The 27028-nt window shown below is 43.6% G+C and overlaps 1 protein-coding gene across 1 annotated transcript in view; it reads right to left on the bottom strand.

Moving 5' to 3' along the window:
* Positions 1 to 14517: 14517 nt before the first annotated feature.
* Positions 14518 to 27028, bottom strand: part of C4H14orf132 (chromosome 4 C14orf132 homolog) — a 62657-nt gene continuing 50146 nt past the window's right edge. The window contains exon 2 of the mRNA XM_054026465.1: positions 14518 to 26519. Coding sequence (XP_053882440.1) covers positions 26295 to 26519 — 225 coding nt within the window. The 3' untranslated portion in view covers positions 14518 to 26294. The remainder of the gene's footprint in view (positions 26520 to 27028) is intronic.

The raw sequence follows: 27028 nt of genomic DNA, 5'->3' as shown, positions 1-27028 counted from the left end.
GAGGGCCCAATTCAGCCAAATCGGCTGAATCGGCCTAAAGCCGGCCCTGACCGTACGGCAAGAGACCGACACAGCCAACCGTACCAGCAGGGGGCAGCTTCCCCAGGCCGACAATACAAAAGGGTCCTGGGTTCCCGGCAACAACTGGAGCCCCTGTTTAAATCGGCTGTTTAAATCGCCGCCAGAGCCCCGCTGCCAGAGCCCTGGGGTAGCAGTGGCGGCAGTGGCTGGGAGCCCCAGGGCTCTGACAGCATTTTAAAGGGCCCAGAGCTCCCAGAAGCAGGCCTCTGGTGGCAATTTAAAGGGCCAGGGGCTCTGGTCACTGCCAGGAGCCCAGGGCCCTTTTAAATTTCTGGCCTGGGGAAGCTGCCCCCTGGGGTAGCAGCAGTGGCCAGGAGCCCTGGGGCTCTGGTGGCAATTTAAAGGCCCTGGGGCTCCCAGCTACCGTTATCACAGCCAGAGCCCCGGGGTAGCGGTGATGGCCGGGAGCCCTCAGGCTCTGGTGGCGATGTTAAGGGCCCGGGGATTTAAAGGCCCAGCCCCTTCCACCCAAGGCCCCGCCCCTTCTGCCTGAGGGGGGCCCCCCACCTTGCTCTGGCCCTTAAGTTACTTTCACCCCTGGGTACACTATGTCCAAAAGTATATCTGTGCTGAATACCTCCCCCAGCCTGCTTAGAGAAGCATGAAGAGTGTGTTTCTGATTCAATTTTCATTTTAGTTTTGTGGTGGGGTGCTGAGGTACAGTGTGATTCAGACCAAAAGGTAGATGGGATGTAGATCATTTTGCTTTTATAACTTAGAAAGAAAACAGAAACATAATTCAATGATGATATGCTCTAACGATTAGTTGATAGTACATAATGAAGCATTCCATTGGAGACCTCTCCCCACCGCACTGAATTCTAATGATATCTCAAGGCTAAAAAATTACATTATGGAGGAGTCATAATTGATGATCTAGACAAAGGAGAATATTTGATTTCTGTAATATCAAGGGTGATCACTAAACCACAGACTGGAGGGAAAAGAGAAAGAAAAGCCTTCAGTATTATGACGCATCCCTCAAAGAATTATTCATAAGGAAGACAATTTGTATCATTCATAATAGATAGAAGTCTTTGCAACTATAAGCCAATATACTTTTCAAATATGAGAAATGGTCTGATGAGTGGAAGGTATTAACAGTATCCAAAACAACAACAATAGTTGAAGGCAGATTTTATAGGAGGCAAGGGAAAAATACCCAAAGTAGAAGGAAGGATAACCCTTAAAATATAGGCACTAACTGGATTGACTTCCTGGAGCAAGAGAAGAATGGGACATGAAGCGCACTAGGGTTCAGAAGTTTGAGACATTTGCTAAACAAGGATCCTTCTCTGTTCAAGTCAATAGGACTCTTCCAATTTACTTCGATAGAAGCAGGATTACAACTCAATGGTGAAACTCATATGACCTCTGAATCACTGAAGTCCAAGTTAAATACTGATATGAGCAGTTAAGGGGACTTAAATGATGGCCATTACTTGTACTGGCCCTCTCACAGCAGTGAATTTCTCCTCAAGTGACCAGTGAAAACTTATATATTGCCATCGTGTTGTGAGCTCCTCCACCATGCATTTGTTGCCGATTCAATGTTTGTTAAATTTGGGCCTAAGTACAGTATTAATGATGAGCTTTTAAAAACACCATCACAATAGTTATAAATAATTAGCACTGGTTGGAAATTTTCTGACGAAACAGTTTCATGGAAAAATTGATGGCTTGTTGAAATTAAATGTCTTGTAAAAGCACAGCTAATATCGAGAACGTGAATTTCAGCCAGTAGTTCCAGTCCAGGCCAGGATGTTTCTGAATCACCATATGTCCATGGTTTTGAAACAATTTTTTTGTTTAGATTTCTGGTTTGCGAAACATTTCAAAACATTTGGGTTTTGTTCTAATTCAGAACTAAACTAAATTCTGAAAACTCAAAATTTCTCCCAAATAAAAATTCCTGAGTTTTAACCAGCTCTATAAACAGTGTGCATGGAAAAAGACCATGAGTAACTAAAAAGCTGCTTCTCTAGCTAGAGAAGTGGTATCATTAGAAGTGGTATCTACATAAAAATGTAGATCTCTGAAAAGTTACTGTCAATAAAAAAAAATGTCATTTTGACTCAATTGGACGTTTTGATATGATTAAGGAATAACAAATTAAGAAGATGCAAAAATAGGAAAATTCAGTCAGAGTTAATTTAGATCAAAGGAAAATTAAGATAATGTCACTTGACAGAAGAATCCAGTTGATGAACATGGCAGAAAATAGTATGAAAACTAAGCCAGCCTCTTGCAGTCCACTTCCCAGATTGCTCTAATTAAGTGAGCCATCCGCTGTTTACACAATTCACTTGAAATTACTGGGGAAGTTATTGCTTCAGCTCATTTGCAGTGCAGGTTACTCCATCTCCAGCCTTTGATTGGGAATTGGTTTGGTATAATACAATGCCTATGTTCAGCCAGGGCTGTAATGTTGTTTACTGATAAGTCCTTTCTCTGCATGAGAAGTGAGAAATAATGTTTGCTTAGGAAGGGCTCAGATACCCTCTTGCTGTCTGCTTTGTATTAGTTACCCCATGCAAAGTCATTATGTTGCAATGAGAATTAAACATTCCTTTGTCAACTGAACATCTGCGCACTATTCTTTGGCCTGTCTAACAGAACTGCTGTTTTATAAACAGGGATGTTTTCAGGAATGGAAAGTAGGCAGGTTGGCTCAAGCTGCAAGGGAATACATATAGTAGGAATGGCACCGGGAGAGTGTCAGCTTTGGGGCTATTCACTCCATGATGCAAGCAAGCCAGCTGTGCAAAAATCACAGTGAGTTCATGTGCACATTTTCTTTGGTCCTTGTGTGTTTGCAGCCCCTGTATTTCACTTGGAGTTCCTGGGTTCAAATGAGCCCCAAACTCAACACACAACCCAGTCAATGCTGCTAACCTTCACCTGGTTTTGTGGGCTTTTTTTAAAAAACATAAAATTGCCAGGGTTTTGGTGTAAAATATGTTGATTGATCAGCTCATGTTCATTGGACAAACCTTTTCTGAGTTTCAAGTTCATCATTAAACCAAGCAAGTTTCACGTGGTTTGGCCAATCTAACAGCGCAAAGTGCTGTTCCCAGGTCTTACTAGAATTACATGCACATTTACACAGAGACGTGGTAGCTATTCCTGCTTTCAGCAGTTTCCTTACTTTGACCCTCCCATCCTCCTTGAGAGTTTGCTCTTAAACATAGAAAAACCACAGTACCATCTTCTGGCAGCCTCCAATATATTGCATTCAAACAACACCATCAAATGGTTTATAGACACTATCATTTTCTTCCAAAATCTATTAACTTCTTCCATGTGATTATAAGAAAAATGTTCAAGCTAATCAAAGAAATTCCAGGAGGCTTCTGCATCTGTCACCATAGAGAAAAGCAAATGCCAGGAAGATAAACCCTCCTTAGCCATAAAACCATGTTTATTACCCCAACAGTGTTACAGAAACTCAGGAAAACTGCATTTTAAACTTTACCTTGCTTTAACTTTATACTGTTTTCTTTTGTGCTATGTTTAAAAGATGTATTGGTTATTAAAATGGATGTTTTGTACAAAATATTTAATTGCTATAACAAGAAGGTTGTAATTCTAAGGAGCTTGGGTCAACAGACAAACCAAAAAAATGTCTTATCTAGGACACCTCCCTCTTACATAAGATATAGGTTTGGTACAAATGTAATCCTAATGTTAGGAATACAGAGCACACAAAACAGTCATGTCTTACATAAAGACCTGATCAAGTTGGAAAAAATGTGAGGATGTTCTTTATGCAGTATACTTTAAAAAGGAAGGTAGGAAACAGGAAAGTCTTATCAGAGCAATAAATCTAGGTGGTAAAGTGGACTATACCATTCCCCTCTGCCCCCTTTTCTTTTATAGAAAAACCTCTGCTTGCGTCTTTAAAACTCCAGAAAAAATATGTGCAGTAGGAAATATTTTAAACCTTTTGTCTATTTCTTAAATGTTGAAATGGCAAACCCCTTTGCATACTTGCAAATATCTTAACTAAATGCAAAGCTCCTAATATGATTTCCTAATATGATTGCTATGTAAATGGTTAAAAAATTATGTACCAGCATGGAATCTAATGACCTTGCTAATCAAATTACTAATGTAAGAAGCTATTTAAGAATAGATTATTTATATTAACTGAACATTAATTATTGCCAGTGCTCAATTGACTCCCTCAGTCAGCTCAGGAAAACAAGATTAATCTTTCCAAAAATTGTTATGAAGAATCAACAACTTATTTAATAACTAATAAGCTAAAGACACTCTAAGAATTATTGAATTTAAAAAATACTTTTTTGAGAACTGTAAGGTGGTTGCTGTGGACAAATTGGAGAGAGTCCAGCGAAGGGCAATGAAAATGATTAGGGGGCTGGGGCACATGATTTATGAGGAGAGGCTGAGGGAACTGGGATTATTTAGTCTGCAGGAGAGAAGAATGAGGGGGGATTTGATAGCAGCCTTCAACTACCTGAAGGGGGGGTTCCAAAGAGGATGGAGCTCGGCTGTTCTCAGTGGGGGCAGATGACAGAACAAGAAGCAATGATCTCAAATTGCAGTGCGGGAGGTCTAGGTTGGATATTAGGAAACACTATTTCACTAGGAGGGTGGTGAAGTACTAGAATGGGTTGCCTAGAGAGGTGGTGGAATCTCCATCCTTAGAGGTTTTTAAGGCCCGGCTTGACAAAGCCCTGGCTTGGATGATTTAGTTGGTGTTGGTCTTGCTTTGAGCAGGGGATTGGACTAGATGACCTCCTGAGATCTCTTCCAACCCTAATCTTCTATGATTCTCTCCCCATCCATCAGGGAGGGAGACCCCACCTTCTCACTACAATGCTCCTATAGTGACTCCGTTCATGGGGGGAATTAGCCAACAGTTAGTAGGTCCACACCTGCAGTCCAGGCCGGGCAGCAATTGGGTCTGTGAGCCTTGGCTCTCAGCCAGAGTGGGACAGCACACAGTTAATGCTTCTTGCCAGCAGACGGGCAGTGTAGCAGTAAGTCTATAGGCCTGGCACCCTCAATCAGGGCGGGAGCGTAATCAGTTAATGGCTCTGGCATGCAGTCAGGAAGAGCAGTAGGGCATCTGTCTGCCCGGGGCCCTCAATCAGGGTAGGACAGCATCAAGTAATGGTTCTGGCCTACAGTCAGGTAGCGCAACACAGCAATCTACGGGGGATTAGTTCTTGGCAAGAGAGCCAGCCAAACCATCTAGCGTCCTATCTCGGGCGGGCGCCAGACCAATGCAGGCCTCCTGGCCTAAAGATGGGGAGGCTGCCACTCCCAGGGGTAGGGTGGCGGAGAATAGGGGGATGCAGGCCCACCCACTCCACTGTGTCCCACTCCAGGGCCTAAACAGTGGCAGTGTGGTCTGCCACTGGGTCAGCGGGGCAATCTGGCCACAACACGCTGGTCGACTTGCAGTTTGCAACACAGCCAAACCCTATTCGGCTCTTTTGAGCTCCTTCCTACTCTCCCAGTTAGGGTGACCAGATGTCCCAATTTTATAGGGACAATCCTGATATTTGGGGCTTTTTTTTTATATGGGCTTCTATTACCCCCCCACCCCCGTCTCAATTTTTCACATTTGCTATCTGGTCACCCTACTCCCAGTCAGGGGGTACCTGGGTTCCATGGTTGTCATTCACCTTGCTGGGGTAGACGGCTAGTGGCAGCCCCAACAGCTCCTCGGTGTCCCCAGTGTCTGGCAACTCCAGCAGTCCTTCTGGGTCTCTGGCAGTGTAGTGGGCTCCATCAGGTCCGGCTCCAGCAGCAGGGGGAGACGTCCTGCTCCTTCGGCAGCTCTGGCCCAACTGAGCTGGAGGGCCAGCCTTTTATATTTCCAGTTCCTGCCTCACCTCTGCTTCTGGCGAGGTAGCCGTGAGTATCCCAGTTCTTCCCACAAGGGGACAGTCATGGTTCTCTCCCTGTCCATCAGGGAGGGAGACCATGCCCCCTCGCTACACCCACCCACCTCAAGTCCAACCCCCACTCTCCAGGGCTTGTATGGTCCCCGTCCCCCAACCAGAAGAGACCATCCACATTTGCATTCTCCTTACCTGCCCTATTTTGTATGGTAAATGCAAACAGTTGAAGTGTGAGGTACCACCTCATTAGCCTCCCGTTAGTGTGTTTCATGGTCTGGAGCCACTTGAGGGGGCATGATCCTTGACCACAATGAAGGAGTCCCCCAGGAGGTAATACCGAAGGGCCTCCACTGCCCATTTAATTGCCAGGGCCTCCTTCTTGAAGGTTGAATAGTTGCATTCTCAGGGGAAGAGCTTCCAACTAATCTAAAGGACAAGGTGTTCCTCTCCTTTGAGGGTCTGAGAGAGGACAGCCCTGAGTCCCACTGCCGAGGCATCAGTCTGGACCACAAACCTATGATAGAAATCGGGGCTATAAAGCACTGGTTCATGGCAGAGATGGTCCTTTAGAGTTTTGAACACTTTGGCACACTCGGGGGACCAGGTGTCATCTTGCAGTTGGTTCTTTGTTAGGGGTTCTGTCGGAGGGTGGCAATCGAGGCGAAGGTGGGGATGAAGCGGCAGTAGTAGCCCACCAACCCCAGCAATTGTCTCACTTGTTTCTTTATGGTCAGGGCAGTGTGTTCTTGAATGGGCTGAATGCACCTTCCCCCGTCCCAGGATGTACCCCAAGTAGGTGGTCTCCTGGTAGCTGATTCGGCACTTCTTGGGATTGGCCGTCAGTCCCATGGCTCAGGGAGTTCATAGAACAGCCACCACCTAGTTCAGGTGCTCCTCCCAGTGATGGTGGTAGATCATGACATCATCCAGGTAGGCGGCGGCGTACTCCAGGTGTGACTGGAGTAGGCGCTCCATCAGCTGCTGGAAGGTCGCGGGGACCCCATGAGTCCGAAAGGCATGTGGGTAAACTGGTAGAGCTGCTGTGAGTAGCAAAGGCCATCTTCTCCTTCAAGCTTGGGTCCAGCGGGATCTGCCAGTACCCCTTCGTCAAGTCTAGGGTGGTAACATAGCATGCTTCCCCTAAACAGTCGAGTAGTTCATCTACCCAGGGTATTGGGTATGCGTCAAACTTAGAAATGGTATTAACTCTCCAGAAATCAATACAGAATCGACGGGTCCCATCTGGATAAGCACAGGGATAAGCACAATGCAGCTGCGCCACTCTCTTTGTGACCATTCTATGACCCCTAGCTCCAGCATCGCGTGCACTTCTTACTCCATCACATCCTGCAGGCGGTGTGGGAGGGGTCAGGGTTTTTCCAAAACTGCCTCTCCCAGGGGGGTCCAGATGACATGCTGGGCCAGCAGGATCTGTCCTGGTATCGCTGTGAATGTCCAGGGGAAGGCCTCCAACAGACATCTTGCTTGTTTTTGCTGCTCAGGGGTGGGGTTATTAGCAGACCCTCCTGCCCACACCAGGCCTTCAAGAGGTTTACATGATAGACCTGGGGCTTCTTCCATTGCTCCGGTTGGCAGACCTCATAAGTAACGGGGCCAACTTGGCGGATGATTTTGTAGGGGCCTTGCCACCGGGCTAGCAGCTTGAACTTCTCAAAGGGGAGCAACACAAGGACCCGGTCCCGGGTTCAAAGGTCCGTGTTTGGGCCCCTTGGTTGTAGGTTTGGGCTTGGGCCCCCTGAGCAGTCTACAGGTTTTCCTTCGCTAGGTCGCTGGTTCATGTCAGGTTCTTATGGCAACCTCCTGCACCCCAAACCCCTCATCCCTAGCCCCACCCCAGAGCCTGCACCCCCCAGCTGGAGCCCTCACCCCCTCCTGCACCCCAACCAGGGCCGGCTCCAGGGTTTTGGCCGCCCCAAGCAGCCAAAAAAAAAAAAAAAAAAAAAGCCGCGATCGTGATCTGCGGCGACAATTCGGTGGGAGGTCCTTCACTCCAAGCGGGAGTGAGGGACTGTCCGCCAAATTGCTGCCGAATAGCTGGACCTGCCACCCCTCTCCGGAGCGGCCACCCCAAGCACCTGCTTGCCAGCCTGGTGCCTGGAGCCAGCCCTGACCCCAACCCCCAATTTTGTGAACATTCATGGCCCGCCATACAATTTCCATACCCAGATGTGGCCCTCAGGCCAAAAAGTTTGCCCACCCCTGCTTTAGTCCAAAGCTGACGGCAAAGATTTCCAAAAGGATCTCACAAACCAGGGTAACTGGGCAACAAAATGGCAGAGGAAATTTAATGTTGATAAGTGCTAAGTAATGCACATTGGAAAACATAATTCCAACTATACAGACAAAACAATGGGGTCTAAATTAGCTGTTACCACTCCAAAAAGAGCTCTTGAAGTCCTTGTGGATAGTTCTCTATAAGCATCCACTCAGTGTGCAGTGTCAGTCAAAAAAGCTAGCAATGGTACAGGCCATTAGGAAAAGGATAGATAATAAAACAAAGTATCATAATACCACTGTATAAATCTATTGTGTGCCCACAACTGGAACTCTGTGTGCAGTTCTGGTTGCTCCATCTCAAAAAAGATATATTAGAATTGGGAAAAGTGCAGAGAAGTGCAACAAAAATGATTAGGGATATGGAACAACTTCCATTGGAAGAAAGATTGAAAAGACTTGGACTGCTCAGCTTAAAAAAGAGACAGCTAAAGGGGGGATATGGCAGAGGTCTATACAATCATGAATAGTGTGGAGAAAAAGTGTTATTTACCCCTTCACATAATACAAGAACAAGGGATCACTCAATGAAATTAAAAGGCAGCAGGTTTAAAACAAACAATAGGAAGTACTTCTTCCCACAATGCAAAGTCAACCGGGAGCACATTTTGCCATGGGATGTTGTGAAGGCCAAAAGTATAACTGGGTTCAAAAAATAGAATTAGATAAATTCATGGAGGATAGGTCCATCAATGGCTATTAGCAAGGACAGTCAGGGAAGCAACCCTGTGCTCTGAGTGGCCCTAAACCCCCAACTGCCAGAAATTTGGACTGGACAACAGAGGATGGATCACTCGATATTGTCTTCTTCTGTTCAGTTCCTTGAAAGCATCTGGCACTAGCCAGGATACTAGACTAGATGGACTGTTGGTCTGGCCATGGCCATTCTTATTTTCCAAAATAGTGGGAGTTTCACCCCTGAGTTGGTAGTAAAAGAAACAATTCAGGAGAGCAGGCCTACCATTTCTTGTTTTGCTGGACTAAATATTTTCATTAATTTTAAAATAAAATGACTTGGTGTCCAACAATTTAAAACGACTCCTTTCTACCCACACACCATTGTTAAATCCACACTGGCGTAAAAATGTAGTAAGATAGTAAATCAGTCCCCTAGAGAGTCTATCTGTAAGGCAGAAGGAACTAGAGTTGGGACAGAGGGGCAGGGTGGCCCGGGGGGGGAGGGGGGGAAGTGGGGCAATTTTCCCCGGGCCCCATAGGGACCCCCACGAGAGTTTTTCGGGGTCCCTGGAGCAGGGTCTTTAACTCGCTCCAGGGGCCCTGGAAAACTCTCGCGAGGCCCAGGCCCCCGGAGCTTCTTCCGCTCCGGGTCTTCGGCGGCAATTCAGCGGTGGGGGGTCCTTCCGCTCCGGGACCCGCAGCTGAAGTGCCCTGAAGACCCGCGGTGGGAGGGTTCTTCCGCCCCAAGACCCGCCGCCGAAGACCCCAGGCCCCCTGAATCCTCTGGGCGGTCCTGTAGAGGGATTGCCACTGGGAGAACTCTAGGAATAGCCTAGCTCAGGGGGAAGTTTAGGCTGAGGTTTATTGTTCTTAAACTAAGAAGGGAGGAAAACGGAAGGCTGGGGAAGAGAGTTCTGGCCACTAAGCCAATGTTTGTGTGCTGTGTTTAGAATAGGATGGGGACTTAGACACTAATTCTGGCAGCATTTCAATGTAATCCAGCGGTTCTCAAACTTCATTGCACTGCTACCCCCTTCTGACAACAAAAATTACTACATGACCCGAGGAGGGGGGATGGAAACCAAAGCCCGAGCCCCACTGCCCTGGGTGGGGCTCAAGCTTCAACTGTGACCCCGGGCGGTGGGTCTCAGGCTTCGGCCCTGGGTGGTGGGGCTCGAGCTTCAGCCCTGGACCCCAGCGAGTCTAACACCAGCCCTGGCATTCCCATTAAAATGGGGTCCCAACCCGCCGTTTGAGAACCGCTGATATAATCTTTACAAAATATATGTGTGAACTGAATGCAGTTGATGAGATGTGACTGTGGCTCAGCAGAAGGATAAAGATGTTTTCAGTGACAAGATATTATGTTCAATACAAACATTGGTCTGGCAATCTTGCCAGAGTCACTCTTTTTTGGCACCATGCCTCAGTCAGCTAGAAATCCTCCTGGGAATTATGGTTGTGGAGCTGCCCCCTCCAGCAAGCTTCAGGGTACCAAGGGCACAAAGTGGCCCATAAGGATTAAGAGTCAGAACAGAGCCTCCAGGCAAAATTCTCCTCTCCAATTCTCAGGGTGGATCTTTTCTCTGGGGTGTTTCTATTGTTACTCTGCAATTCTGCATGTGGGATGTGTACAGAATAGGCAGAGAGAGAGAGAGACCTGCAGTGCAAATAAAGGAGGAGAATATTTGAGTGAACTTGCACCAAAGAATCATGCTAAATAATAGAGACTTAACATGATGACTTTCTTCCTTCTTGCACTGTGATAGAACGGGAACTTGCAAAGGATCTAAGAGGAGCATTGTATTTTTTTATGCTCATTTTACCTCGCTAAAAATTGTATATAAAGTGGTGCTTCCTTATTTAGTTTAAAATGTATTTTCTTCAGTGCTTCCTTTCCAATTAAAAATTGGTGCATTGCAGCAGAAGATTTTCACTGAACAGATGTGAAGAAGCCCCTGGTAATTTCTCTGCATTGACTCATGGAAAATGTATCACTTTCTCAATGAACAAAACATGTAATTTTCTCAAGCCGAAGACATTATGATTTTTAGTTTAGTTATGTTTGTAGAATGTTTTGGGAAACAGCTGCTAAGACAAGGTTTGGAGGAGGACCCTTATACAATTGCTCTTTGGCACAGCTGGTTCCTGAGAAGGCTACTTTCCTTAGAACTAAATAGCACACAGGAGTGATTACAGAGAAATTGGTTGAAAAAGTAAGCCACTGATATATATAAGTGCAATATAATTCAATTTAGCACCTGGGGGAAGGGATTCATATCAAACACTAGTACTAAAGTTGGTCAAAATTATTCTGACACAATGTTTTTCTGCTGGAAAATGATGATTTGATTAAATCCAAACATTTCATGGGAACATATCGAATGCATTGGAATTTTCAATGAAAAATCTATCAAAATGATTCATTTTAACCTTATTGAAATATTTCACTTTGACTTTATTATATTTTTGATTTGTTATATTACAATTTATAATACAAAAGTCAAATCATTTCAATTGTTATGTCATGTCATAATATAATGTATATAATATATATACATATGTATAATATAATGACGACGTGACATAATATAGTAGTCAAATCGAGAAAGTCAAAACTAAATGTTTCTACCTTATCTAAGTTATTTCAACCTTATCAAAGCAATTTTTGAAAAGGTCAAAATGAAATGTCATTTCAGTTTTTCCCAAATGAAATTTCAAAATTTTGTTATGTGGTAAAGTTCAAAAAAATTGATTATTTATTTATTTGTTTGTTTATTTATTATTGTTCCAATTGAGAATAAAAAAAAATCAAAATGTTGGCATATCCCATGGGTGGGAAATCTTGGCTCTGGCCAGCTCTAACTAGCACTGTGACACAAAACTTTAGAGTTGAGAATTTAGAGGGGAAAAAAGAATGAAGAAGCTCACCCAAAACTCCTTAAAGTTAACAGGAAATCAGAATCTTTCCCATTATCATAGAATACAGGGTTGGCTGGGACCTCAGAGGGTCATCTAGTCCAACCCACTGCTCAAAGCAGGCCCAATCCACAAACAGATTTTTGCCCCAGAACCGTAAATGGTCCCCTCAAGGATTGAGCTTACAACCCTGGGTTTAGGAGGCCAATGCTCAAACCACTGAGCTATCCCTCCTCTTAACATGGAGACTACTTAATGCCTTTGATAATTAGATCACAGAAGGCATTCATACTCCTGAACTGAAAAGGAAGTGGTAGTGGAGCTCAAGAATATTTATAATACTGACACTATCAAACTAAACTGGTGTATGCTACTCAGACCTGACAGACCTTTCACTGTAAATGGATTGCTATTTTCCTCCTTGACTACTGAGGAGAATTCTCACTGCTACCTGTAATTAGCCTTCACACAATACATACCTTTGTTTATTTGTTTTATTTCAAATTTTCCACACATTTGTAAAAATTCAAATATGCAACCAGATTTCCACAATGGCAACAGGTAAATGAACTATGATTAGGCATTGCCTGCTGAAATGTAGTGACTCTAGTCCATTGAATGACATAATTCACTCCAGTGTTAGAGATTCATACTCACTGTACCTGATAAGTATCAGCTGATCTGGGTTTTTATGAGTTTTAGCCAAATTTACCATCCATGCAGATTTGTGAGCTTTGGGTTGCAGATTCACCCAACCCCAACAAAATTAAGACAAATATTTATTTGAAACCATGTAAGGCGAGTTTCATAGCACTCCTTTCTGCCCTCCTCTCAACAGAGTTGGACTTCCTCTTAGCCATCTGTTGGAGGACCATGAAATCAGCCTTCTACCTGCACTGTCAGTAACTCCCCTTAAGAGAAGATGTCTGGGCCACTTTCCACTTCATCTTGCCTCTTCAGAGAATGTCTACCCTGCAATTAAAAACCTGCAGCTGGCTCGTGCCAGCTGACTTGAGCTCACAGGGCTCAGGTTGCGGGGCTCTTTAACTGCAGCATAGACGTTCAATCTCGGGCTGGAGCCTGGGGTCTAGGACTGTGTGAGGTGGGAGAGTCCAGGAGCTCAAAATCCTAGCCCAATCCCAAACATCTATCACTTGGATTGATCTGTCTTCAGCTGTTGTTAAGACTGCGCCGATCACAACACGTCCGCCATTCTTCTCGCATTCTTGCCTTTCTTCTCCATGTTCATCCAAAACGTTTTATGATGTCATCTTCCCATCTTCTTGGAGGCCAACCAGGTGGTCTTTTCTGTTCTCGCGGGTACCACTCAGTAATGATTGTAATCTATACTGTAATTAATCAACCCTCCAGCCTGAGCCCCGCGAACCTGAGTCAGCTGGCACGCACTAGCCGCAGGTGTCTGCAGTGTAGACCTACCCTTAGAGGCCAGCCAATAGGTCTGCTCCTCCATCAAGTATCATCGGGAAGTCAGAGAGCTACCCCTGTCCCATTCTGTAGCACCAAGAGCAGGACATGCTGCTTTAACTGTGCTACTGACATAGCTCAAAGCCCTTTATCTCACTCCTGGGATCAGAGACTCAAGATGCATCACGCTGGCAATACCTATAGTGAGGCAAAAGACCTTGAGAAGTGGTAACAGCATTGCAGGAGGAGCAGAATGGATTTTAAGGGTTGCAAGCAGCATTCCTATTACAGTGAACATAGGGTTGGTGGTTAAGGCTAACCAACCTTCCAGACAGCTGGAGAGAGGGATCATCGAGCTGAGTTGTAGGGTGGAGATATAAGTGTGTATACCTGTTATAGGGTGTCACAAGGTCCGCACAGGTCTCTGCCCTCTCGAGCCTATGCCCTGTGTTGGCTGGTTAAAAAAATAGTCCTCGCACCTTCTTCAGTGCTTCACCCTTGTGTCTTTATTTACAGTACAACAGTGCAACCCCACCTTGTTCCCTCAACAGTTATCCACATTTAGACCCACCCCAGGGTCTGCTGGCCCATGAGGCTCCTTTCCTGGGGTGGGGAGACAGAGCCCTCCTATCTCCCCGCAGGCTAGCCTCCTGAGTGAGCTTTTCTCAGGGCTTTTATAGCCCTCCTTTACTCAGCCCAGCTGCTGGCATTCAACTCAAGTCATTGCTGTGAGTCAGCCCTCATTAGGGCCTGCAGCTGGGCCCTCTGCTGGGCGCCCTGCACTTGGCCTCCTTACCAAAAAGCAGGGCTTAGCCAGCCTTTTAGCAGGGCATTCAAGGGGTTTACCCCTGCCCTGCCATATAGGTTGACCAGATAGTAAGTGTGAAAAATTGGGACACTTTTTTTTTTTTTGGGGGGGGGGGGGGGAGGAGAGTATAGTTGCCTATATAAGACAAAGCCCCTAATATCAGGATGGACCTGCTAATATCGGGATGTCTGGTCACCCTAATCTGTTATCTGTATTGATCTACAGCCTTTCTTCTTGGTATTGTGTGTAACAGATGAGTGGTGCATTTATTTTAAATTATGTTATTTTTATTTTTAATAAATTCTCAGAGATTAACAAATAATGGAATCTGTAAATTATAGGTGATTATTAATACACTGATAGACTCAACTTTAAATATAATCCAATCCCTTTCAAGTTAACCGAGAGAATGAAATAAAAATCATCCTGTTGTGGTCAATTTCAAGAACTTTATCAAGAAAAAGCACAAATTTAATCTTACATTAACAAATTTTGTTATTCTCATCATAGTAAAAAGAGTAAACAAGTAATAAGTAAATACATAGTGAAGCCAGTTAAATAATTAGAAAATGAATGTAGCAGAAGCTTAAAGGAACATTTTTCTGTTTACTATACCAGTAAGGATTACAATAAATTATGAAAAATCCAATTAGACACACAACAGTTTTCAAACTTTTTATCTGTACAGATAAATCCACATTTCAAGAACAATTCATTACAAGAATAAAGTTTCTGTAAACCAACCCATACAATATAAAACAGTACAGTGAAGCCCCTTCAAAGCAAACCAAGCAGAGAAAGAAGTATCAGAGAGAAAGAACATGAGCGTTATATTGTCAAAGATACTTAATAAAAATGGTACTAAATACCGAAGGACTCTTGTGAAAGCCGGTGACTTAAATAAGATTAAAAGGAAGGGTTAGCTTCCTAAAACAGTGAGAGTTTGGGTGAAGTTTGGACAGCATCAATGGAATTAGTTTGAATTTTTGCAAAAATTCTGCAAGTGGTAATTGAAATGAAAAGCTAACCAAATTTGAAAAAAATAAATACATTGCAAGTTAGGTAACAAAGCTACCTCTTTGACTTATTTACATCACCTACAAACTCTTTTGAGATTTTGCACCCAATTAAGGGCTTGTCAACTTCAGAATTGAAGCAAGTCTTCACTTGATTAAGTTCAGATGCTCTTCAAGCAAGCAGCGAAATGGAAGGAGAAGGCAAGTTACAAATTTGCTATATTATACACCCCTCTGCCCCATCTATCAAAATTCTCAGATTTTCTATTACCCATTCATTTAAAAAATACATTGATCTGATTTCTTTTTAAATAACAAAGATTTTAGAGATATAAAAGAGATTTAAGTCCCCAGTCCTGCAAGCTGTTCTGCATAGGCAGACCCATTTTATCAGCAAGGAACCTTAGTCAAGCCAATGGGGGCTCCACAAGAGGGCAAGGTTCTGTCTGCATGGACCCGCTTGCAGCACTGGGGCTGTAGGCATTCTTGTGAAGGGAGGAGCCTAATAACCCAGTATGAATTTTAGGCTTTGATCCTGCAGTTTAATTTAATTCATATGAGTAAGCCCATTGACATCGAAGAGACTACTCGTGGGAGTAAAATTACGCATATAGTTTAGCTGTCTGATTCCAGTGGCAGCAGGATCAGTTTGTGTTTGAAGGTGTTTTAGGGGTTTTTCACTGCCTCGCTATTAAACTTTTTTTCAGTTCTATCAGAAAAGTTCCAAGCAAGTTCCCACATCCATGGTCTTTGCTCAGAAGTTGATTTAGGAATGATCACATATCATCTGCTGGAATGGAACCAAAAGAGGTTCCACATGGACCAGGCTCCAGGTTAAATCTCTGAATGGCCCAATCAATGCCTGACTCCCACAAAGGGCCCCAGAGACTCCAAGGTGAGGGAGGAGCTACCATCTGTCCCTCTGTGAGTGTCTCCCTCCCTTGTTGCTGGGGCTGTCCCTCTTCGCTTCTGGGCCCATTATGTTCCCCCACATGTTGAAGCAGGTGGGTGGCCTTTAGGAATGTTCATACATCTGCTTCAATGAACACCTGAGAGCAAAAGAGATCCCCGGGTTTTAAATATCTGTGGCTTAGGAGCCGCTAAGGTCAGGAATCATCTTTTTGTTCTGTGTTTGCAGAACTTCTAGCACAACGAGGGGTTGGTTCATGATTACGGCTCTGAGGCACATTAATACAGAAAATAAATTATAATACTAGGACTCCAGAAGTATTTCGATTCAGGTTATTTTTCTTTAACTGAATGATACATTAGCCTTTTCTGGCCTCAATCCTGCCCCCATGTCAACATGAAGAACAGCCAAGAGGAAAAGAGTTCCTAGATAGCAATACCTGTATCAAAACTGGCCCATCATTATTTCTGGAAGAGGCAAAATTAAACACACTGTAAAATGGAACCATAGGGAATATTTAGGGACAGGTCCACATACCAAATGATGACATACAAAGATGTGTCTGATTTCACATCATCACAAAAAGTGTGTGTATTGAAAAGTCACCCAAAGAGACTGACATGATTGTTTTATTGGATATGAGTGCACGGTGCAGTTTAAATCCATGATGATGGTTTTATCGTAATGCCGTATACTGGTGTAAGGTCAGTCCTGCAACTTTGTCTCTATTATGGAAAAGGGTCCCATAGAATCTGTCTGATCTATTTGTGCTACCCGTGCTGATTACAGCACAATGAAACACAATAAAGCATGAACAGTCTATTCAGTAGCTTTCCCATATGTTTTTTAAAATATCACTTTGCCAGACACCTGGAAAAAAAGTCAAGATGACAGGGTATTAAACTTTGGGAGAAAGTCTCCATATTCTTGGGGATCTGGATTCTCCTACTCCATAGAAGCAAGATTGGATCAGTTTTTCGATACACAATATTACCCCAACCTTTAACAGAAAGGATTCTCTCCATATCAAGAAAAAATTGCTATAAACTGTAGCAAATTACTGTATAAGTCCAACATTACATTAGCTGTGAAAACCTGCATTTCCAGTGCATGCTAGAATATTTAAATCCAGTATGATATTGGTCAATATTCAACAATATTATATTGATCAGTATTCAACATCCAAAAACATTTAATCCTGGCTGCTAGAGTTCTGGTACTTATTGGAGATAAGATGGGCCACAAATACCCTGACATGTGAGCTCCAAACACCTGCTCTGACCACAGATACACTGAGGAGTATGATTTCACATTGGGTAAAATTCTAGCCCCATGGAAGCCAATGGGAGTTTAGCCATTGACATCAACACAGCCATGCATTATTCTTAGACAAACTCTTACTTCATCACGAATTTTATCCTCAGAACCCTTTAAACTGAATTTCTTGATGGGAAGCTCTTTGAATTAGTGGCTGTGTCTTTTTTGTGTGTATGTACAGTGCCTAACACATTGTTAATGCTACCAGAAACAAACAAATAATAACAACAACAATGTCGGTATTCATACGATTTTTCCACTTTCTGGGATGCGGCTCTTAGTGCTACACCATCAGCCTCCTTTTCTCCTCCTCCCACTCCGTTTTCTATTAGTAATCATAATACCCTAGTTCCAGCTGTAGAATTACATGAGGACTGGGTTTTGAGGTTAAAAGGAGGCTGTTTACTAAAAGCTGGCTAGGTAGGAGCTTGCACTTGTGGGTGCCAGCTTGCTGATAAAGGCTGAGCGTCTATTGACTCAGGCAGCAGGCATGTTTAAGCTGCACAAATATTGATGAGCATAGATGCTATAAATGAGAAGGTGTAGGAATGTAAGCCTGGCTTGACATAAGTAATTAAATATGGGGGAAGCCTCATTTTTTGGAAGACAGGATTAGAGAGGGAAATTGATCAGCAGACTAAAGATGGAATATTTGTAGTAACTAAGATAAATAAATGTGTCAGTAGGCTAAGAGAGAATGTCTGACTAGCTCAGATAACAAGGGGAATACCCAAGGAATCATTTACTATGAACAAGATAAGTCAGGAATGTGAAGATGCGGTAAAGAGAAGGTTGAGCATGGACAAGGCATGAACAGAGCATGCTGTCCAGGGATGGTTCCGACACAATAACCAAGCCAATATAAAAATGCATGATGCAATGTACAGTAAATGCAATGAGAAGTGTAAATGTATGTAAAGGGAGAGGGTTTCTCTGTAACTTTAGATCAGTGATGTACCCTGCATCCACCCCTGGTGTTTGAGTTTGATCAACTCAGCACAGTATTGCTGTGCCACATAGAGATACCTGAATGACAAAGTTTGGAGTTGAACTAAGTTCTTGGGAAGCTGAGTGGAAAGAGGTCTCAGAGGGAATCGCAACATAGTGGGGCCATGACTCAGAGGCCCCCCAAAGTATTGCCTGGCTTGCAGAAATATTGGGTAGTTTTGTATGGCCCTTGGTAACTAACACTTACCTATGGGAAGGGAAGATGCACTTGCTCTCCTGGACTTTCTCTAGCAGTATTTGGAATGTCTGCAAAATTGAGAGAAGGGATGAAGACTATTTCTGGTTCCTAATCTGGTTCCTTGATGGGTTGATTGGGAATTAACTCACGTGCCCCTAAGGGAGATTTTAAAAAGTGCCAATGGGGGAAGATAACAAAATAAAGGAATTGTGTCATGTTGTGTTTGATTTGTTGTAGCCAGTTACTTTAGAGGAAGGTGCATTTGAAATAAAACAGTCAAGGGAGACAGTATGGCCTAAAGGATTGTGTCCTAGACAGGGAATTGTGAGACCTCAGTTCTAGCCCAGGCTTTTCCACTGGCCTGCTGGATGATGTTGGGCAAATTGCTTCAGCTCTCAGAGATTCAGTTACCTCCTCTGTAAAATGAGAATAAGGATCCTGACCTCCCTTATAAAGCACTTTGAGAGCTACCACTGTAAAGTTCTATAGAACAGCTGGGGGTGTTAGCATTATGCAAATAATGCTTCCTCATTAACTATTTATGGATGAGAGATCTGTCTGTTATATAGTTTTCTATTGTTGTCTATATCTCTTTATATACAACATAGGGCTTTACATAATAAATCGTCCCTCAAACATTTCTCCAAAATTGGGAGGCCTCTTTTGCTGTTTCTGTACCTGAAGGCCTCCATCCCCTACCCCGCCAGCCACACCGCCTGGCATAGGAAGTACAGAACAGATCTAACAAAGGGGGCCTTTGGGGATTTTCCAACTTTGTTAAGACTTTCAGATGATGAGATAACAAGGTTGTGCTCATGCTAAAGGGCTAGTTGCCTTGGTAACATCTTGAACATGTCCATGAACCTCAAGGTGAACCTGTCTTGGGGGCTGGACCCTGCAGTATGCTACAGAGACCTAGTGTGCTCAAAGGCTTTTCTGTCACAAGCAGTTTTATAATTTAGGGGAGTCTTCCTGGCTAAGTGTTATGATAGTTCCCAAAATGACTGACTGCAGTAGCAAGATCAGGAGAAAAAGAATTAACAAAAGAGGAAAAAAACATCAGTTTAAAGGGGCCTAAACGCCAAGCCATTCAGAAGTAAATGTTTTCTTCCCTTCCACTGAATATTCAGCAACAAGTAGCTCTGATGTAATAGATAGGCCTAAAAAACCATAGCCTGCAGGTTCAATTGTGCTAGTCAAATCACTTATCTATTGTGTAAGCCTGTCAGGTTTGTTTTGGCTTCTTTTAGCCAATGCAGACATGACAGGCACACACAACCCATCACAAAATTGACTAGGATAATTGACACCCTTAAAATAACCTACCTGTTGTCACAGGCCAAACCATATTGAATCAGTCTGAATACTCTGGAATAGGCTAGGACCACATAAAAATGTCACCCACTTCATTCTGTGAAGGCACGTATCACTCTTGATATGGAAGGGTAGATTCTTGGCCTCACTCTACCCGCTTTGTGACTTTCAGGCAGCGCAAAGAGAGCAGAGACTATCTGCTGGGGATTCCTGATGTGTGTGGGAATCCTCAGTCAACACAGAATCAGCGTGGTTGCCTCCTACACCACCTTATCCTGCAGCCTTTGGTGCAGGGGCTATGTCAGAGGCAGAGTGGGATGAGAGAGGTGGGCATGAGGAGCTCAATGTACTCCAGCAATGCCCAGCTAGGGGACCATGAAAGCTGGCATAGTTTAAAGCAGGCCCCAGGAAGCTCCAACCTGTGTAGGACATGCCCAAGGCTGGAGCTAAGGTGGGACAACCCCTCATCTTCCACGCCCTGCATAAATTCTCCTATGCTTTTCTTGTGGTGACAAATCAAGGTACACATAGCTCAGTCTTGATTAGGGTGACCAGATGTCCCAATTTTATAGGGACAGTCCCGATATTTGGGGCTTTTTTTTATATGGGTTCCTATTACCCTCCCACCCCCTGTCCCGATATTTCACACTAGTCTTGATCCCTGGCCACAGTTGCTAGTGCTAGCAGGGTAAATACAAATGCTTCCCTCAGGAGTCTCAACAACAGAAATAGGGAGGAGCTGCTGTACACTATGTCCCCATGGGATGTCCAGCTCTTGTGTGAACAGAGATCAGAGTAACTGAATTGGGAGCATAGGAACAGAATGCTAGTTAACGGAGCTCTGAATTCTGCATGGGACTTTATACCATTAGGTGAAACACGGGATGCCCTTCATCTTCCCTAGCATTAGTGAGATGAAAGTCAGTTCCAGATATCGAAACTCCAAAGCTCAGAAGTGTTTCCAACTGCGGTTTTGATTTTGGCCAATTCTTTTTATTAACAAAAATCATATTTTTTTAACAAAATGTCATTTTCCAGATCTACTTCTGTGATTAACCACAGAAAACTCAGTAAAATTATACTTTGCAGGGACATGGTGTGAAAAGCAGAGCTGTGTTAAATTAATAGTTACTAGCTCCCTGCAGGAAAATGCAAAGAGGATATTAAGAATTGAATAATGGCAGGATATTAAACAGGAGGCTTTCAATAATAGAGAAAATATATAATGGCTCACTGAACAAAGACTGTGGCTGTATTTGGATTGGACTCACCCACCGTAGTAAAGCTTCCAGTTGGCTCGATATGGGTGTATCTGAAGCAGATGTTTGTCTAGCTTGCATCCTCTCTCATCTCATTCTTGAATGGTGCTGAGCACTCCTGCAAGATGCTGAGTGCCCCCAGCTCTCACTGAAGTCGGGAAGAGTTGAGGGGGCTCAGCGTCTGACAAGAGCGCTGTTAAATGGTGATCTATATTGCTTGAAACACACGAGCCATCTCTTTCCTCCATTTTGCTTGTTGTTAGTTGTTGTTAACAAAGGGAAATGATTGATTTCAAACCACATTTGCTGGGAAACAGGCATGTTTTCCGCCTCTCTCATTTTGTGGTAAAGGAATGTTAGTGCTGGGGGCATGTACTGGATTAATAGTGATGGAGGCCAAAGAGAACAAGGACAGCAGGGGCAGCTCGGTAAGCTTCCCCGCTCACCTCTCCCTACTAACATGCCTCCTTCCTGACCTGGAGGAACCAGCAGTCTCCATACCTGTTCAATCCTTTGTCTCTTTGCTAAAATGCCAACAGGGCTGCTCAGTTGGGATGGTGGCTGCTCATGGTCAAATCATTCTTAAAATAGTGAGATACATGAGCATAGAGCCCTAGAACAGTGATTCTCAACCAGGGTACATAGAGGTCTTCTACAGGGAATATCACCTCATCTAGATATTTGCCTAGTTTTACAACAGACTACATAAAAAGCACTAGCAAAGTCAGTACAAACTACAATTTCAGACAATGACTTCTTTATACTGCTCTATATACTATATACTGAAATGTAAGTACAATATTTATATTCCAATTGATTTATTTTATAATTATATGGTAAAAATAAGAAAGGAAGCCATTTTTCAGTAATAGTGTGCTCTGACACTTTTGTATTTTTATCTCTGATTTTGTAAGCAAGTCGTTTTTAAGTGAGGTGCAACTTGTGGGTACTCAAGACAAATCAGACTCCACAAAGGGGTACAGTTGTCTGGAAAGGTTGAGAGACAGTGCTCTAGAAGTTACGGAAGATCACCCAGCCCATCTCCTTGCTCCCCACAGCACATCAGCTTGAGGTACATTAACAACCTTGAACAGGACAGATATTGTTACTACATGCATTTGCAAGGTGTGGCATTTATACAGCTAGGGGTCTTATGCTAGATTTAGAAGGTATTCTGCCTTCTCCACTACAAAGGCCTAATGCAACTATGAACACACTCTGCATATCACTGAGTATCTCATTGTCATTTGCTTGTGTTATGTGCCTCTATTTTAATACTGACCTGAACTAATCTTTGAGCTGACTCCTGCTTTGGTGTGCAAGGGGGCCAAGGGAGAAGTGCAGAGGGGCTCCTCCTCCCCTGCCAAATAGCCACGTAGAATAGCTCCCCAGCATGCACAAATGCACAGGCAGAAATTCCTGATTGACATGCCGAAGCTCATACCACATCCCAAAGAGAGTGAGGGCTGTTGGAAGAGGGGGCTACACAGTCCACAGGTGGCTAGTGGCCATGGTGCAGTCAGCAGTAAGTGCTAGCTGGAGCAGGTCAGGGCATAGCATACACCTGCTTAAGAAGAGCACTAAAATGCAGTCAAAAGTACAAGGATCCTAACAGAGTTCCTGAGGCAGAAGCATCTGCCGTGGCCCTACTTATTCTCCCAGAACTGCTGCTTTCACCAGTTAGGATTGGAAGTTGGGTCCATTTTGTAATGTTTGGATGCAGAATTGGATCCAAATCGGAAATTCCCCAATACGTGGAGGTATTTGGATTCCGCCTTCTGGTTTGGCCCAATACAGAAAGAGGGCCAAGCGCTGAAGTTCCAATCCATATCTGGATCTTAGATTCAGCTACCACATTGAGATCCTGTTACAAATACCTAGACAGCTAATATCTGGTTCTGGAGCTGCATATCCACCTAGTTTGATGAGATTCCACCTCAGTGCAAGCCTAATATGCTTGACAACACACTGCCCAGACTTTTCATTCAATAGTCCATATATATCCCTGGAGAAGGCTATTTTTAATCATAAAGTTCCCATCGCACCTGCCTTTATTTTGTGGAAATCTCCTGAATTCACAGTGCTAACCACACATTTACAATCTTTTCAAGTGTGAGATGTGGCAAGAGCGAATATTTTCCTTAGATACCCTACTTTAAATGTCCCCTCTTAAATCAGTTACATTAAGTTACATCAGGCCCCTCCTGGCAAGTCAACTCTGATGATGAAAAATATAGAGAGAGAGAGGAGAGGGGGAGAACTGGTTCGTTCCAATCTTTCCTGAAATTCCTGTTGACTTCATATGAAAGTAGGGCACTTCTTTGCACAAGACAACATGGCAGTATCTCTCATTTTAAAACAACTCATTCTTAAGTATTTTTTTCATGGTTGACTGTACCTTTTCAATTTGGTCCAATACTTTGGGAGATTAAAGATAAACTTTGCTAATTGCATTTAGATTAAAATCCTAAAAAGTTGAAGCAAAGCAGTCTACTGGCAAATTCACTGAGCAGCAAAAGATTCCCATTAGATAAATACAACGTTGTCTAACTGGTTTTAATTAGCATGAAAATGCTTTACTATTAACCATGCAAAAATAGTTTTACTGCATGAGGTAGCATCACTACAAAGCCTTTTTGAGGCACCGAAAAATCCTATTAATAACTAATTGATGGAATTATGATGCTAGTGACACACCTGAAATAGCTGAGGGCATGACATTAAACTATTCTACCATACATGAGCATCTTAAAACGGAAAGCCGAGGAGGCACACACACACTTAGGACCAAATCTTTTCCCCTGCCCAAAGCCTGATTAGACGGGCCTTGCACTAAGGACTTCATTTGACAATTGCTATTGGTGATGGGGTGAGAGGTTGAAGTCTCCTTCACCAGGCTGCTCCATGGAGGGCTGTGCTCTTCCACTACATACACATGTACATGGGGGCGGGGAGAGGGGACTACAAATGCACTGCTGACATAACTCATCCTACCCCCAAATGCCTCCTCTTTGAGTCTACTGTAGAGGCCCTTCTGCACCCTGCCACACTAATTTCACTGCATTCAGGGCTTTACTTGGGCTACAGGATTTGGCACTTAATGGCTTATTCTCTTACATGAGCATTAATAGATGCTAAATCCTCTGTCTATAAAGGAGAGAGTAGACATAGTAGGATGCCAATCATCTAAAATACCAGCTTCACAGGTGCCTGTCACAGATACTCCGTGACTGATCATCCATACAGTTTAACCAGGAGTCTGGTTTCAGAGGTTCAGTGGTGTGGAATGGTACTGCACTTCCCTCCTGAAGTGGTAGCCATACAGAGTACGGTATGGCTCCTAGAAAAGGGCCTTGGGAATCCTCTCCTGTGATTTCATGGATCAAGGATCTTTGCAGTTGACTGACAGTGAGCCAGCTGCAAAAGAACCGGGGCAGCTTTACAGGCCAGCACTTGACTAACAATAAATAAATGCAAAAGCTGAAATGCTCATTTAGGACATATTGCTCTGGATTGTGTGACTATCCACTAACCCTGCAGGAAAATTGGTTTAGAGAGAAAAATCAAAGCAAAACCTCTCCATCCGTTTGCCAGCTCTTATTCCAGCCTTGAGCTGAGTGACAGAGAAGTGTCAAAAATAGCCACCTTGCCTGCAGACAGGGCCTTCTGGAATCAGGGTAATAGATGTAGGGGACAAGAGTAGAGGGAGAACTATCCAATACACAGAGGTTTTGTGTAAAGTATTTATCTGCTGCCATTTCTCTATGCTCACATCCATCACCTTTTTTAAAAGAGAAGGAGAAATGGGGCAGACTTTTACAGCTCAGATGAGCTTTGGCTGAAGATGGATATATATCCTTCCTTTGGCAAGGAAGGCTACAGATTATTTTGGATGGATACAGCCCTTAAAAATCATTGTTCACAAGATTAATACAACAAAGACATTACCCAATAATAGAACACTGAATACAAATATTTGTATAAAATTGCTACCACAAATGATTTTACATTTCCCCCCTCGTTAGCAGGCCACAGAAACATATTAGTGCCTAAATGTAAACATTTGTCAAGGTCTATCAGCAACTTCCCTTAAGCTACTTCCCTCCAATGCTCCGTATATCCCACCACTGTATGTAATTCATGTACCCAATTCACCATGGGAGGTTATGTATGTGCACAGTAGGGCTACCTGGTAAACCTTGTGATTCATTTATCCCCATAGATGAATCATTGGCAGTTAATTAGGCTGCAGAATTACTGCACTTTAAGTCATTTCTTTCATTCATAAATAAAGCTTATTTGACCACATGGCTTTTGTGGGAAATTTGGATTTCAGCATAATGAACCAAAAAGAGCCACAGACTTCATTTTCTAGAAGGGGTCAATCCAATGAACTATAATCATTATCATTTCTGGCTGTCAATAGTCTGATGGAAATTGGAGCTTTTGCCCCTCCCATTTAAAACTCACTCCACATCCTCTGGAGTACAGGTTCTGGAAATATCAAGCAGATTCAGTACTAACACTCAGATTATCATCTCTGCTCACTGTCTTTAGAAGGGGAGTCCTAGTTAAACCAGCCATGCATCCACCCACATGCCACTGCTTTAAGATTAATAATATCTACACTTTACACATTACCAACTGATCATGTGCATTTTAGTTACACAAGAATCCTGAAAATCCGCTACTTACAATTGAGCCAATGCTGACCATCCAATGCATCTGCATATCTAGATAACTAGATTTCCATGGAGCATAAGATACAGAGCATTTTTCATATAATGTTGTGACAGAAATACCAATCCCAAAAGCAGATTAAAAACTTAACAAAAGGAACAAAAGAAAAACAGAAGAGCTACTAGAAAATCCAACCAATAGGAAATAAGCATTTTCTACATAAATCCCACTTTCATTTTGTATTTTGCATATCGGCATTGGCCTTTCACATCAAATTTATATATGACATGTATTGGCTGTTCTTGATTAAAGCTTTTGCCTCCACAAAATTTGCCAATGCATCCAAACTTTGCTACTGAAGTTCAAGTTTAATAACTTGCACTTCATTTCCAGTACTGTGGCAGCTTTTAATGAACAAAATGTGTCTACCTAGATATATTTATATAGCTATACATGTATATATACACAAACACGCACAACAAACACGCTTGTAGCCATCCACTCCTGCAGTATTCCAGTCTCCTGTCTTCTTAGAATGTGAAGGCGTACACCACTCCCACAACCACAATGTTTCCAATTGTTGCTATGATCGCAATCCATAACAATATGGCATCGTTTGAGGAGCGGGATGTCTCTTCTGGCTGGTTCTGCATTGAAGCAGCTGCATGGACATTGGCCGATGAATTAAACAAGGAGTATTCTGTACCAAAGTCCTCATTGGGTGAGTCCATGAAAGCTCCTCCCATAACAGGAATCTGTGAAGAAGAATTTGACAACATTAGATTAAAGTCCAGGGTCAACTTTTTTTGGGGTCTTAATATGTTATTTATCTTTTCATACAAAGCAGTAACTACCACTCATTCTGGCAAAACTGCAAAGCTCTCACATGCACGATGTTGGGATGCAATGATCATATATGGAAGACCGTCCTTTGCCAGGCACATTCCTTGCCTTAATAATTAGACTAGGGGTGGGCAAACTACGGCCTGCAGGCTGGATCCAGCCCATCAGGGCTTTGGATCCACCCTGCGGGATTACCAGCCCCATGGCGCCACGGGGCTAAGGCAGGCTCCCTGCAATCCCTGCCCCCGCGCTGCTCCCAGAAGCAGCCGGCACCATGTCCCTGCGGTCCCTGGAGGGGAAGGTGGGGCAGAGGGCTCCGCATGCTGCCCTTGCCTGTAGACACTGCCCCCTGCAGCTCCCATTGGCCGGGAACGGGGAACCACAGCCAATGGGAGCTTTGGAGGAGGTACTCATAGGCGAG

This window comes from Malaclemys terrapin, chromosome 4 (genome assembly GCF_027887155.1).
Source record: "Malaclemys terrapin pileata isolate rMalTer1 chromosome 4, rMalTer1.hap1, whole genome shotgun sequence".
NCBI lineage: Eukaryota > Metazoa > Chordata > Testudines > Emydidae > Malaclemys > Malaclemys terrapin.
This window is presented reverse-complemented; position numbering and strand designations above follow the sequence as displayed.